Genomic DNA, 13,929 nt, shown 5'->3' on the forward strand with positions numbered 1-13,929 from the left:
TTGACTTGCTTTTACTAGGTTGTCTAAACCTAGAGCTAGGTTACCTAAACCTAGAGGCGACTGTAGGAGCCCACCCATTGGACATCTAGTCCTGTAAAAGCTGGTGCAAGACTAAATAAGCTATAAAAATACTTCTATTGCATTTAACTGAGCTGTTAAACTGGCTAAACTATACTAGTTATTTTATCGAACACTTGGTGTACATCAACTCTTCTCTCTATTAGGGAGATCACCTCCAGGCACCCGACAACGTCTAAACCTCTAACTGAAGAGGAAAGACGTGTCCGACCCATCTAGAGCTGCTCGACTAATCCCTAAATCTGTGAGGAGGGTTAAATACACCCTGTATGTCGACAAAAATCTGCATATAACTAGTTTAAGAGCACACAATCATACGAAAGCTACTTATACTGCAGGCGAGGGGTTTCTTACCTTCTGCTCGAAGTTTCTTACGATTCTAATCGCTAGATTTCCGGTGGAGAAGATCCCTTCGACGATCTCCTTGCGTCTATGCGTTCCTCTCGCGGAGAGGAGCGTCCTCGTGCCTTTGACGTTGCCGGAAACTACTCCTATGGCCCTAGGGGACGGAACCCTAGCCTTGGCTTGTGGTTGGCGCCGAGAGAAGAAGAGGAAGGGAGAGGGGTCGGCGGAAACTAGGGTGAGGAGGAGAAAAGTCACGTTAAAAGAAAATAACTCTTCACTTAATTCCTCCCTATTTATATTAAGTGGTAATCTCGGCCCAACTTGAATATAAATTTAATTGTTTCCCTTTCCTTTCAGCACGGCCCCGCTGGGTTCACTTGGTTACCATGGTTCACCATAAGTCATAGGACCCAATAGGTTTCGGGTTCAATTCCCGCGTAAGCTATTTTACAGTTCTATTTGTTTTTGCTACTTCCGCTGCTTTAAAAAGTATATAAAAATATCCTAAAATTCCAGAAAAATCATAGAATATTTCTAAAATAGTTTTGAGAATTTTTGGGCGTTACAATCCCCCATACCTTATAAAAAGTTCGTCCTCGAGCTTAGAATAACTCTGGGTACTTCTGTCTCATACTAGCTTCTGTCTCCCAAGTTGCCTCTTCTACTGTGTGATTTTGCCAAATGACCTTTACTAATGGTACTTCCTTATTCCGTAATTTCTTAACTGCTCGATCTACTATCTGAGTAGGTCGACTGTCATAGCTGAGGTCTTCGCGGACTTGTACCAGCTAGGGCTCAATTACCTGGGTGGCATCTGGGATATGCTTCTTCAGCATAGAGACATGAAATACATTGTGGACAACTGACATTTCCTGAGGTAGCTCTAGCTCATATGCTACTCTGCCCACTCTTCTAGTGATAAGGTACGGTCCCACATATCTGGGACTTAGTTTGCCCTTCTTCCCAAAACGCATTACCCCCTTCATGGGAGCTATTCTGAGGAACACTGAATCCCCAACTGAAAACTCCAAGGGTCTGCGCTGTGTATCAGCATAGCTTTTCTGGCGGCTCTGAGCTGTCTCTATCCTCTGGCGGATCTGCTGTATAGCTGCTGTGGTATCTGCCACTAGATCTGTCTGAAGTTCTAGTTCCTTCTGTTCATCACTCTCATACCAGCAGATTGGAGATCTACACCTCCGCCCGTAGAGAGCCTCGTAAGGTGCCATACTGATGGTGGCCTGATAGCTATTGTTGTATGCAAATTCTGCTAAACTCAGATATTTACACCAACTTCCCTTGAAGTCTAGGGCACATGCTCGGAGCATATCTTCGAGTACCTGATTTACTCGCTCCGTCTGACCATCTGTCTGAGGATGGAAGGCTGTGCTAAATTTCAACTTAGTGCCCAATGCTGACCGTACACACTCCCAGAAGTGTGACGTGAACCTACTGTCTCTGTCCGAGATGATAGTCCGTGGAACTCCATACAGTCTGATGATCTCATTGAGATACAACTGTGCTAGCTGTTCCATGGAGTAGGATATCCTGATAGCTAAGAAGTGGGCTGATTTAGTCAACCTGTCGATTATTACCCAGATGGTATCAAAACCATTCGTGGTTCTGGGTAATCCCACTATGAAATCAATAGAAATGTCTTCCCACTTCCACTCTGGAATCTAGATAGGCTGCAGAACTCCTCCTGGTCTCTGATGTTCTGCCTTGACTCTCTGGTAAGTCAGACAGGTACTAACGTATCTAGCGATGTCTCTTTTCATCCCGGACCACCAAAAACGTTTCTTCAAGTCCTGGTACATCTTGGTGGAGCCAGGATGCATCGCATAAGGAGTCTTGTGAGCCTCATCTAGAATCTTCCTGCGTAGTTCCTCCTGATCTGAAACACATAATCTGTCACCAAAGTACAATACCCCACTATCAGATACTCTGAATTCTCCACTGTCTGATTCTGCTAATCCTTGCTTGATTTTCTGAATTTCAGGATCCTGTTCCTGAGCTGTCAGGATGTCAACAAGCAAGGTAGACTCTAATGTCATGGTAGAGAGCTGTCCGACTATGAGTTCGAGACCGAAATTTGTGATCTCTTTCTGTAGGGGCGGTGACATGGCTGCTAAAGATAACAAGGTAGCATTGGACTTTCTGCTAAGTGCATCTGCTACCCTATTTGCTTTTCCTAGGTGGTAGAGGATGTCTATGTCGTAGTCTTTAACCAGTTCTAGCCATCTGCATTGTCGCATGTTCAGATCCTTCTGAGTGAAGAAGTACTTCAGACTCTGATGATCTGTATACACTCTGCACTGAGCTCCATACAAGTAATGTCTCCAAATTTTGAGAGCGAACACTACTGCTGCAAGCTCAAGGTCATGAGTAGGATAGTTCTTCTCATAATCCTTGAGTTGTCTGGAGGCGTAAGCGATTACCTTGCCGTCTTGCATCAGCACTGCTCCTAGTCCCAACTTAGAGGCATCACTATAAATATCAAAGCTGTCTGTGTTCTCGAGTAGAGCTAGAATAGGTGCACTGGTCAATCTTCTTTTTAACTCGCTGAAGCTGTTCTCACAGTCCCCTGTCCACTGAAATTTCCTGTTCTTCCTGGTAAGAGCTGTCAGTGGGGAGGCTATTCTGGAGAAGTCCTCTACAAACTTTCTGTAATAACCTGCTAGTCCCAGAAAGCTTCTAATCTTGCTAGCGTTCTTGGGTCTTTTCCAGTTACTCACAGCTTCTATCTTACTGGGGTCTACCATAATACCATCCTTTGAGATGATGTGACCCAGGAAGGACACCTGATCTAACCAAAATTCACATTTTGTGAACTTGGCGTACAACTGGTTCTACTGAAGGGTCTGGTGCTCTGCGTGTTCTTCCTGAGTTCCTGAATAGATAAGAATGTCATCGATGAATACGATAACGAACTTATCTAAGTATTCTCTGAATACCCTGTTCATGAGGTCCATGAAAGTAGCTGGGACATTTGTCACACCAAAGGGCATGACTACGAACTCGTAATGTCCGTATATGGTCCTGAATGCTGTCTTGGGTATATCCCCTTCTTTAACTTTCACCTGATGATAACCTGATCTGAGGTCTATCTTAGAGAATACTGCTGCTCCCTTTAGCTGATCGAACAGGTCATATATTCTGGGAAGAGGATATCTGTTCTTGATCGTGACTTGGTTTAGTGCCAGGTAATCTATACACAGGCGCATGCTCCCGTCCTTCTTCTTCACGAACAATACAGGCGCTCCCCATGGTGAGTGACTAGGGCGTATGAAGCCTTTGTCAAGCAGCTCCTGCAGTTGCTCATGAAGTTCCTTCAGTTCTGCTGGAGCCATGCGATAAGGCGCTTTGGAGATAGGATTTGTACCGGGAATGAGTTCTATCTCGAATTCAATCTCTCTGTCTGGTGCTATGCCTGGTAACTCTTCAGGGAAGACTGCTGGGTAGTCACATACGACTTGGACCTCTGCTAGCTGTTGGTCCTTGTCCTGACTGATACTGACTACATGTGCTAAAAATCTCGTACATCCTGAATCCATTAATCTCTGTGCCTTCATAGCTGAGAGAAATTTCTTGGGCTTTCTCTTTGGTTCTCCGACGAACTCGAACTGTGCTTCTGCTTCAGGTTGGAATACAACTTTCTGCTTACGGCATTCTATTGAGGCACCGTATTTGATCAAGAAGTCCATCCCAAATATGACGTCGTAGTCAGTCATATTTAGCACTATCAGATCACAAAAGAGCTCTCTGTTTGCTATAATGACTGGCACTACTCTGAGCCAGTGCGTAGATGCCATAATTTCTCCTGAAGGTAAGGTCGTCAGAAACTGACTACTGAGTACCTCTGGAGGTCTTGCTAACTTCTCAGCAAATGCCCTGGATATATAAGAATGGGTTGCCCCAATATCGAATAAGACAGTTGTATTTTGCTGTAAAATACTAATCTGACCTGTAACAACTGTCGAGGCATTTGCTACGTCCTCTCTGGTCAGTGAATAGATCCTCGCATTGGTCGTAGCTGGAGGGGCTTCTAATCTGCCCTGACTGATGTGTGGACCATCTAAAGTAGCTTGCATCTGATGCAACTGTGCTGGCTTGGCTTCGTACTGGATCGGCTGTGGTGGAGGGAAGCTGGCCTTATTCGGACACTGCTTGGCCATATGCCCTTCCTGTCCGCATTCGAAGCATCCTCGTGTGCCCTTACGACAAACTCCAGGATGGAATTTCCCACAAGTAGCACACTTTGGGTAACTAGGCTGCTTGCTAGCTGGTCCTCCTTTTGGGTAACTCCCTGGTTTGCGCTTGTTGCTAGAGTTCCCTTTCCAGTTAGAGCTGTGGCCCTGTTGTTTCTGAGTACCTGAGCCTCCTTGCCCTTTGGACTCTGAGAGGACTTGTTTCTGCTGCTTGATATTATTCTGGTAGTGCTCGGTGGTCAGAGCACTGCTGACTAGTTCTTCGGTGGTTTGCGGCCTATGAACGCCGCCAGCCACGTTCATTGCTATTTCCGACCTCAGCATCTTGAGCATCAACCGAACTCTTTCTTTTTCTGTGCTGACTAGTTCGGGGCATAGACGAGCCAATCTGTTGAATTTCTTCACGACTTCCTTCACTTAAAGGTTGCCCTGGCGAAACTCAGTGAACTCGTCGTAGTGGCGGTTTGTGACCCGCATGTGAAAGAACTTCTCGAAGAATTCTTTCTCGAAGTCAGCCCATGTCATCTGGTTCACTGGGCGCTTCGCTCTAATTATCTCCCACCACATACGTGCATCTCCTGTCAAGCAGAAGGAGGCGCACTTCACTTTCTCATGCTCTGGCCAGTCCAGAAGCTCCATCGTACTCTCCAGTGTTTTGAACCAGACTTGAGCATCCCATGGTACACTGGTGCCTGAGAAGTTCTCGGGCTTGACTCTCTGCCACTGGATCAGATAGGCTTCTCTTTTTGCCTCCGCTGCTGGGGCTACTAGTACTGTAGGCTGGACTGGTGGAACCTCTAAAACTACTGGTGTCGCTAAGTTTGGTTCCGGGGTGACTGTGGGAGTGTTCTGCTGATTAGCCTTTAGGGTGACTATCTCCTGTTGCTGTTCAGCTAGCTGCTGCTGTAACTGAGCCACTAATGCTGTAAGGTCTGGGGTAGGCACTGAACTGCCTGCCTCATGTTGGGGCTCAGTAGCTAGTGCCCTTCTAGCTGGGCGTCCTCGTGCTATTCTAGAGACATAGAGGCATATATGACTAATACAATCTTAATAGAGTATTACTGTTATCATATTAACTACTATCATAAACAAGCATGCTTTAGTTATATCTGAACATGGAAACAAGAAACATAGAGAAAGTGAGAGACGTTCTTACTTGGAAGCTGCAGGTTCAATGCTGATGTGTGTGTAGGAAGTATGGAAACTGCTCTGATACCACTCTGTAACGACCCGCCTTCTACTGGCTAAGCTGTAAGGTCAGACCGCCACATTATGCTGTGCTAATTATTCCATGACCATCATTAAATCTAATTGTGGAAGCTGTACTAATCAAAATCTTGCTAAACTATTGTCATTTCTTTATTCTACATGTGCTAAGGGGTGTAATCTAAGCTATTCATGTCATTATTACCTCCCCTTATGGTCAAGGAACTCAACTAAGGGTTTCTAGCTAATATCAGGCCTCCCCAATCGATCCACAGATCGATTGGAATGGTCGAATCGATCCAGTGATCGACTCAGCCGGCTACTGTATCCGGGACTTGGGTTGGATCGATCCAGTGATCGATCCAGCACGCTACTGTGCTCGGGCAATATTCTGGATCGATCGGCTGATCGATCCAGACTGGTCAATCGATCCGGTGATCGATCCCAGAGCTCTCTGTTCGCGACAGAAACTGCTGGATCGATCGGCTGATCGATCCAGAAGCCTACTGTTCGCGGAACAATTTGCCCAATCGATCAGCTGATCGATTAGGAACCCCCAATCGATCCACCGATCGATTGGAGTTTCTGATTTTTGCAGCTAAGCTCTGATTTCAGCACTTGTTCGTGCCAAAATTACTCATATCAATTCTAAACTAAATGCAAAACATTCTAACATCACACAAATAGTATTTTAAGCATGATAGGGTGCGCATCCCTAACTAGACCCGGGTTTGCAAGTCCCGAATTTAGCAGGGTTACTAGGTTATCTGAATCTAGGGACGACTGTGGGAGCTCAACCCAATGGATATCTAATCCAGTGCAGTGCCACTGAAAAGTAAAATACTGAACATAAGTTAATAAATTCTTGACTTGCTTTTACTTGGTTGTCTAAACCTAGAGCTAGGTTACCTAAACCTAGAGGCGACTGTAGGAGCCCACCCATTGGACATCTAGTCCTGTAAAAGCTGGTGCAAGACTAAATAAGCTATAAAAATGCTTCTATTGCATTTAACTGAGCTGTTAAACTGGCTAAACTATACTAGTTATTTTATCGAACACTTGGTGTACATCAACTCTTCTCTCTATTAGGGAGATCACCTCCAAGCACCCGACAACGTCTAAACCTCGAACTGAAGAGGAAAGACGTGTTTGGCCCATCTAGAGCTGCTCGACTAATCCCTAAATCTGTGAGGAGGGTTAAATACACCCTGTATGTCGACAAAAATTTGCATATAACTAGTTTAAGAGCACATAATCATACGAAAGCTACTTATACTGCAGGCGAGGGGTTTCTTACCTCCTGCTCGAAGTTTCTTACGATTCTAATCTCTATATTTCCGGTGGAGAAGATCCCTTCGACGATCTCCTTGCGTCTATGCGTTCCTCTCGCGGAGAGGAGCGTCCTCGTGCCTTTGACGTTGCCGGAAACTACTCCTATGGCCCTAGGGGACGGAACCCTAGCCTTGGCTTGTGGTTGGCGCCGAGAGAAGAAGAGGAAGGGAGAGGGGTCGGCGGAAACTAGGGTGAGGAGGAGAAAAGTCACGTTAAAAGAAAATAACTCTTCACTTAATTCCTCCCTATTTATATTAAGTGGTAATCTCGGCCCAACTTGAATATAAATTTAATTGTTTCCCTTTCCTTTCAGCACGGCCCCGCTGGGTTCACTTGGTTACCATGGTTCACCATAAGTCATAGGATCCAATAGGTTTCGGGTTCAATTCCCGTGTAAGCTATTTTACAGTTCTATTTGTTTTTGCTACTTCCGCTGCTTTAAAAAGTATATAAAAATATCCTAAAATTCCAGAAAAATCATAGAATATTTCTAAAATAGTTTTGAGAATTTTCGGGTGTTACAGATGTATATATATCTATTAATTAAAGAGAAAATGACTGTTGCTTTATGGTTTGTAAATGAAAGAGGGAATATTGTTGAACGCTTTCCAGGCATTGTACATGTAAGCGATATTACTGCTTTATCACTTAAGACTATTATTGATTCTTTGTTGTGCCAACGTGGGTTATCTATATCTAATTTGCGAGGACAAGGATACGATGGAATTAGCAATACGAGAGGAGAATTCAATGACTTAAAAAACTTAATTATGATGGAGAACATGTCTGCTTATTATGTTCATTGTTTTGCTCATCAACTGCAAGTTACACTTGTAGCTGTTATTAAAAATCTTACGAGAATTTCTACTTTTTTTTATGTGATTGCACAAGTGAGCAATATTGTTGGAACGTCATACAAGTGAAAAGACATATTTTGTGAGAAATAATTTGAAAATGTTATTAAAGGAATTTACAATGATGATATCTTTACGTGACGAGGTATGAATCAAGAGGAAAGAGCTAGAAGCATACGTTGAGGTTCACTTTATAATACATTATTGAGTTTGATATGCTTGTATCCTTTAGTTATTGATGCCCTTTTAATTGTTGAAGAGGATGGAAAAGATCACAAGCAAATGGCACAAACAAATAATCTACTGGAATATTATGGGAAAATATGAATTTATATTTCAATTACACTTAATGAAGAATATCTTGGGAGTCATGAATGATTTGTAGCAAGCTTTACAAAGAAAAGAAAATTAAGACATCGTAAATGTCATGGTTCTTGTAAGATCAAGCAAACTGCAAACTATAAGAGATAATTGTTCAAATTTGTTACTGAATGAAATTTCTTTATTTTGTATTAAACATGAGATAGTCACCCTTCACATGGAAGACTTGTTCATCTTTCATGGGAGATCATGATGAAATATTGAGGAAGAATAAATCTTCACTATTATCGCATTGAAACATTTTATGAAGTGATAGATTTGCAACTTTAAGAGTTGAACAATTACTTTAACTAGGTGAACACAGAGTTGTAATGTATGACTTATCTTGATCCATCAAATTCACTATTTGCTTATGATAAGAGAAAATTACTTCAGTTTGCTTAGTTTTATCCATTCGATTTCTCTCCGATGGAGTTAATGCATCTTGAGCACCAATTTGATAATTTTATTTTTGACATGCGAAGTAGCAATCAATTCTTTGATGTTGCGGGGATTAGCGAGCTTGCTAAAAGGATTGTTCAATTGAAGAAACATCGACTATATCCTTTGGTATATTTGCTTTTGAAGTTAGCATCGATATTATCTATTGCAATTGCAACAGTAGAGAGAGTGTTTTCAACAATGAAAATAATCAAAACCTCACTTCATAATAGGTTGGGAAATGAGATGGAAATGATTGTTTGATATCATATATTGAATGAGATGTGCTTGATACAGTTAATAATGAAGCTATTATTCAATATTTTTAAAGTATGAAATCTCGGAGAGTGATATTGTAAAACATATGAAGTTAATATATGACTTTTAGAGAGCAGATCCTCTGAACCGCAAAGATGGACCACTACATTCATTGGTTGATTTGGATGAACCCCACTTGTTCAGTCTTTCTGATCCATCCGGATCAGAGGATCCCGCCTGATGACTTTTATTATATATCCAATTGAAAATCCTGATTACACCACTGGTGATGGGCATACATAATTATCAGGAATTGTTCATTACTTAAACTAAATATGATTTTTGTTAATAACCTTAGATAGATAATCAAGATTTTCAATAATAACTTTCAACTAAACACAAACGCAACCTTAGTAAGTTTGATTTTTAAATAGGATGAATATTAATAAGGGAATAAAAGAATAATTTTTATGTTTTTATTATTTTTATCGAGTTTGATATTTAAGATATTTTTTTGATAATTTTTATTTTTTTTATATTTTTAGATTTTGAATATATTTAGGATATTTTAGATTTTGTATATTGTGGGAGGAAATTATGCGATATCGCTACTTCTAAGCGGTCCAGTATCATCAGTTTCATAATAAAATATAAATAGATAAATTACATATATATTTTACTCTAACACAATGAATATTTGAGAAAGATTAAGTATCTAATGAGATATTTTACCCCATTAAAAATGAATTATCAGAGCAAATAATCAAAATCAAACACTAGGCTTTTAGAAGAGCTAACAGTGCTGCTTAATCAATATATAATATAGTCGAATCATCTTTTTCTCCGATACCATGCATATGTTTGTGCTGAACTACAGTCTGGTTATTTATTATTTAATTTCTTTGTCATATGCGGTTGCATGCCAACGAGCTCACCGTCAGATCCTACCTACCACTCCATGCAATTAATTAATTAAATGCCTACCGAATTTAATCTAAAATTAAAGGTTTCTTTTCGTTTAATTAATCCGCTTGCTTTCACGTGCAGGAGAATCAGATTTCGACCTCGATTTAAACTCCTTGGCAGCGAGATCAGCTAGCTAGGGAGGCCGAGCTAGGCCGGCGATGGCGGAGAAGGAGCAGGGAGACGCCGGAGAGGCGACCAAGTATCGGGGGGTGCGGCGGCGGCCGTGGGGAAAGTATGCGGCGGAGATCCGGGACTCCAACCGCCACGGTGAGCGCGTGTGGCTGGGAACCTTTGACACCGCTGAGGAGGCGGCAAGGGCCTACGACCGCGCTGCCTATGCCATGCGTGGCTCCTTGGCGGTCCTCAACTTCCCCGGGGAGGCGTGCCGAAGCCTTGTCGGCACCAGCTCGTCGACGCAGGTGATCGAGTTGGAGTGCTTGGATGACAAGGTGCTCGAGGAACTGCTCGACCTCGGCGAGAAGGAGACCCGGAGAAAGAAGGGAGGCTGAACAGGTATAGTCGAAGCTAAATCTATAAAATATATATATATATATACACACACATGGTCGTGACCTGTCCTAGGTGCATGCCTAGCATGAGTATCTGAGGGGGTTTGATTACGTGACAGGATTAACTGCCACATGAGCAGGCCCTCTCAAGTGCGCATGTGAGACACGCACCTGGGGTGGCCAAACCTCCTCAAGTGCATATAGGGAGGGTAGATCCTCTGGATCGCTTTTTGTGGTTGAGGGGATGATCTCTTAGTATAAATCGGTGAAATGAATGGTCCACATTCATAAAATAGATAAGGACCATTCATCTCTATCAATCCACATCAAGGGACCATTCCCTAGACCACAAAAAGCGGTCCAGAAGATCCGAGCTGGCACATAGGGGTGTGGATCAGGGCTGGGAGCATAAAAGCCTCTGAGATATATATACGTACACGTTCATGATAGTCTACTCATCTTTGGTGAGCTGCTATTATGAGCGACACTCATGGAAAAAAAATATTAATTTTTTTTTAATTTTTTATTGTGTTAATAAGATTTTATCTGTAAGAGTTGAGTTATAGTATTAAGTAAAAAAAATTTAAACTGAAAAAAAATATATTAGGTGTATAATTCTATTGCTACTAATATATGTATATTTTTTATAATCTAGGTATCAGACTTTGTCCGATTACTTCTGAAGATAGACCGCGTTCCCTCCTGGTTGAATAGATTGCAGAGTTGACAGATCTAAAATTAGTTGATTTATCCAGTCAACCGATAGCACAACAAAAAAAAAAACAATAAAGATAATTGATCTAATAAGGCAAAGTAATAATGGTTTTATGACTTAAAGGCTAAGTCAAGGTCAATCGACTGAGATTGACAGATTGAAAATTTTTGCAATAAGATAGTTGACGATCGACTGGATCTAGTTGACGATCGACGACGACAAAACAACAAAATAGTTGGTTGAAGATTATAAGAGAAGATGGAGATCAGAGCATTTGAAGTTTAACAATTACAAAGGATCTTTATCTTTATGGTCCTTTCAACTTTCTTGTGTACTCATTTAACTCTTTATAGCTTCTACTTGTATTAATCTTGCAAAGAAAATTCCAAGAGGTTTCCTCAACTTTGAAAGAAGCTTGAGAAGGAGGAAGAGCTAGTGGATTTCAAGAGTAACTTGTTGAAAAGTCATATGTACATCGTGAAATAGGAACAAGCGTTTCAAAATATATTAAATCAAAATGTTATATCAAAGTTTCATTCCCTTCGCAATATAATTATTCATTCTTTAATTGAAATCAAATATAAAAGAAATATTGGCAATTAGTATTAAACTACCAACAAACTATAAATAGCTTTCTAAGTATAAGTATAAAAGGAATTAAAGAAAGATGAACTGATAGAGGGTACAATTAAGCTAGGTAATTACAAAGAAATCTTAAATTCTATTGGTAATCTTCAAAATGTTTCACACATTCTTCTATAAATTTGAAATTATCCTATTACATTGTTCAAATTAATACAAATCATCACAAACCTTGTTTACATACTGATCCGGCAGTAAGGTCGGGGGACCCCCTCTGGAGGGGAGCAACGCCACATGGAGGTCAAAAAGCTAAATGGTCAACCTAAGGTCTGGTCGATCGGATAGGAGTAGGGTTAACAGGCCGACCGGCCGAGCGAGTCCGAGCGAAATCAATAACCCCCCCCTGACAGGAGTCCGGTTTTCGACGCTCAAGGTGAAAAGGGTAGTCGGGCCGAGCGGGTAGTCCGCTCGGCCAAGGCATAAAGCAGCATGGGCGGGAATAAGCTCGTTCGAGCACGCGACTGGGAATCTTCCCGGTCGGACCAATACCTACGCCCGGTCGGGAGTAATGTGCCGGCCGAATAGCTAGACGCTCGGCGCGGAGCAAGGAGACCAGACGACAAAGGGAACAGTGGGAGCATCATCCTCATAAACACCTGTCACTGACAACAGGTATGTTCAACGACCAGGCCATAACGCAGAAGCCTAAGACGAAATGGTCTGTCATCCTATCAAAGAGATGCTCTGACTATAGCAGCATGGTGTCAGGCATGCTCTGCTGGCAAGCCCATACCGAGGTAAGGTGAGGTACACGTGTACGCCTCGATGGGAGTGCACCAGCCTCCCCATAGCTCTATATATATGAGAGCCCCCCAGGCTTCACGGGAGGTATGCAATCTCTGATTCTCAACGCCACTTTTTCACTTGCCTCTTGCCTGACTTGAGCGTCGGAGGGTCGTCGTCGGGAAATTCCTCCCGGCCCGACTTCTTTGTAGGTAGCGGCGGAGATCCACATCACCAGCCGTAGACAACGGAGAGCGCCACGTTCCCAGCGTCCATCCACTCATCACTCGGACAGGATCAAATTGGCGCCATCTGTGGGAACGCACCTGAATCCGAGTAGAGAAGATGGAGGAAGCTGGACGACCTCATACCGTGATGCTCTCTCAGGAGGAGCTCGACGCTCTAATTGAGGCCAGAGCAGCTAAGCTCGTGGAGCAGCAGAAAAAAAAGGCGCAAGCCGAGCGCCTAGAGCAATAGGTGACGTCAGCATCAGCAGGCCGAGCGGCAGCTGAGTTCCGACCGGAGAATATCTCAACATGGGGCCGAGATAAAGATCCGGTCGGCATTCAAGGGGAAGCACCACTTGCCCCGATCCCTTTTCACTGAGCCTTTTTCTATACACCCCCGGAATTAATGCCAGCTAACTCTTATCGAGGATCTTCATCTGACGAGGCACCCAAGCGAGACCATAGAAAAGGCAAGGCGCCCCGAACGGACGCCTCACCCGAGCGCATCAATCGCCAGTTTTCAGAGGTCATCCTGCGAGACCCTCTACCAAAGCATTATGTGCCACCGGCGATCGGAGAATACAGCGGAACCACCGACCCGGACGACCATATGGGTAAGTTCGACAACACAGCTACCCTACATCAATACACAGATGGAGTAAAGTGTCGGGTGTTTCTCACTACCCTTTCGGGATCGGCGCAACGATGGTTTCGGAGGTTGCCGAACGGATCCATTACAAGCTTCAAGGAGTTCCGCACGACCTTTCTCCACCATTTCGCAAGCAGTCAGCGCTACCAGAAGACCAGTGTCAGTCTGTTCGCCATCAAACAAGAGCCCAGAGAATTGCTCCGAGCTTACATCCAGCGATTCAACCAGGTGGCCATGGATATTCCAACGGCCACCTCAGAAACAATGATGAATGCGTTCACGCAAGGCCTCGTGGATGGTGACTTCTTCCGCTCACTTGTTCGGAAGCCACCCCGAGACTATGATCATATGCTACACCGGGCCAATAAGTACATCAATGTGGAGGAAGCTCAGGCGGCTAGAAGAAAGGAAGCTCCAAC

At 43.1% G+C, this 13,929-nt stretch overlaps 1 protein-coding gene across 1 annotated transcript; it reads left to right on the forward strand.

The window, feature by feature from the left end:
* Window positions 1-10,118: 10,118 nt before the first annotated feature.
* Window positions 10,119-11,684, forward strand: LOC122004092 (ethylene-responsive transcription factor ERF096-like). The gene is made up of 2 exons (XM_042559022.1): window positions 10,119-10,558; window positions 11,210-11,684. The coding sequence occupies exon 1, from the start codon at window positions 10,204-10,206 to the stop codon at window positions 10,552-10,554; it is 351 nt and encodes a 116-aa protein (XP_042414956.1). The 5' UTR covers window positions 10,119-10,203; the 3' UTR covers window positions 10,555-10,558; window positions 11,210-11,684.
* The last annotated feature ends 2,245 nt before the right edge of the window (window positions 11,685-13,929 follow it).

Source organism: Zingiber officinale, chromosome 7B (genome assembly GCF_018446385.1).
Source record: "Zingiber officinale cultivar Zhangliang chromosome 7B, Zo_v1.1, whole genome shotgun sequence".
Classification (NCBI taxonomy): Eukaryota; Viridiplantae; Streptophyta; class Magnoliopsida; order Zingiberales; family Zingiberaceae; genus Zingiber; species Zingiber officinale.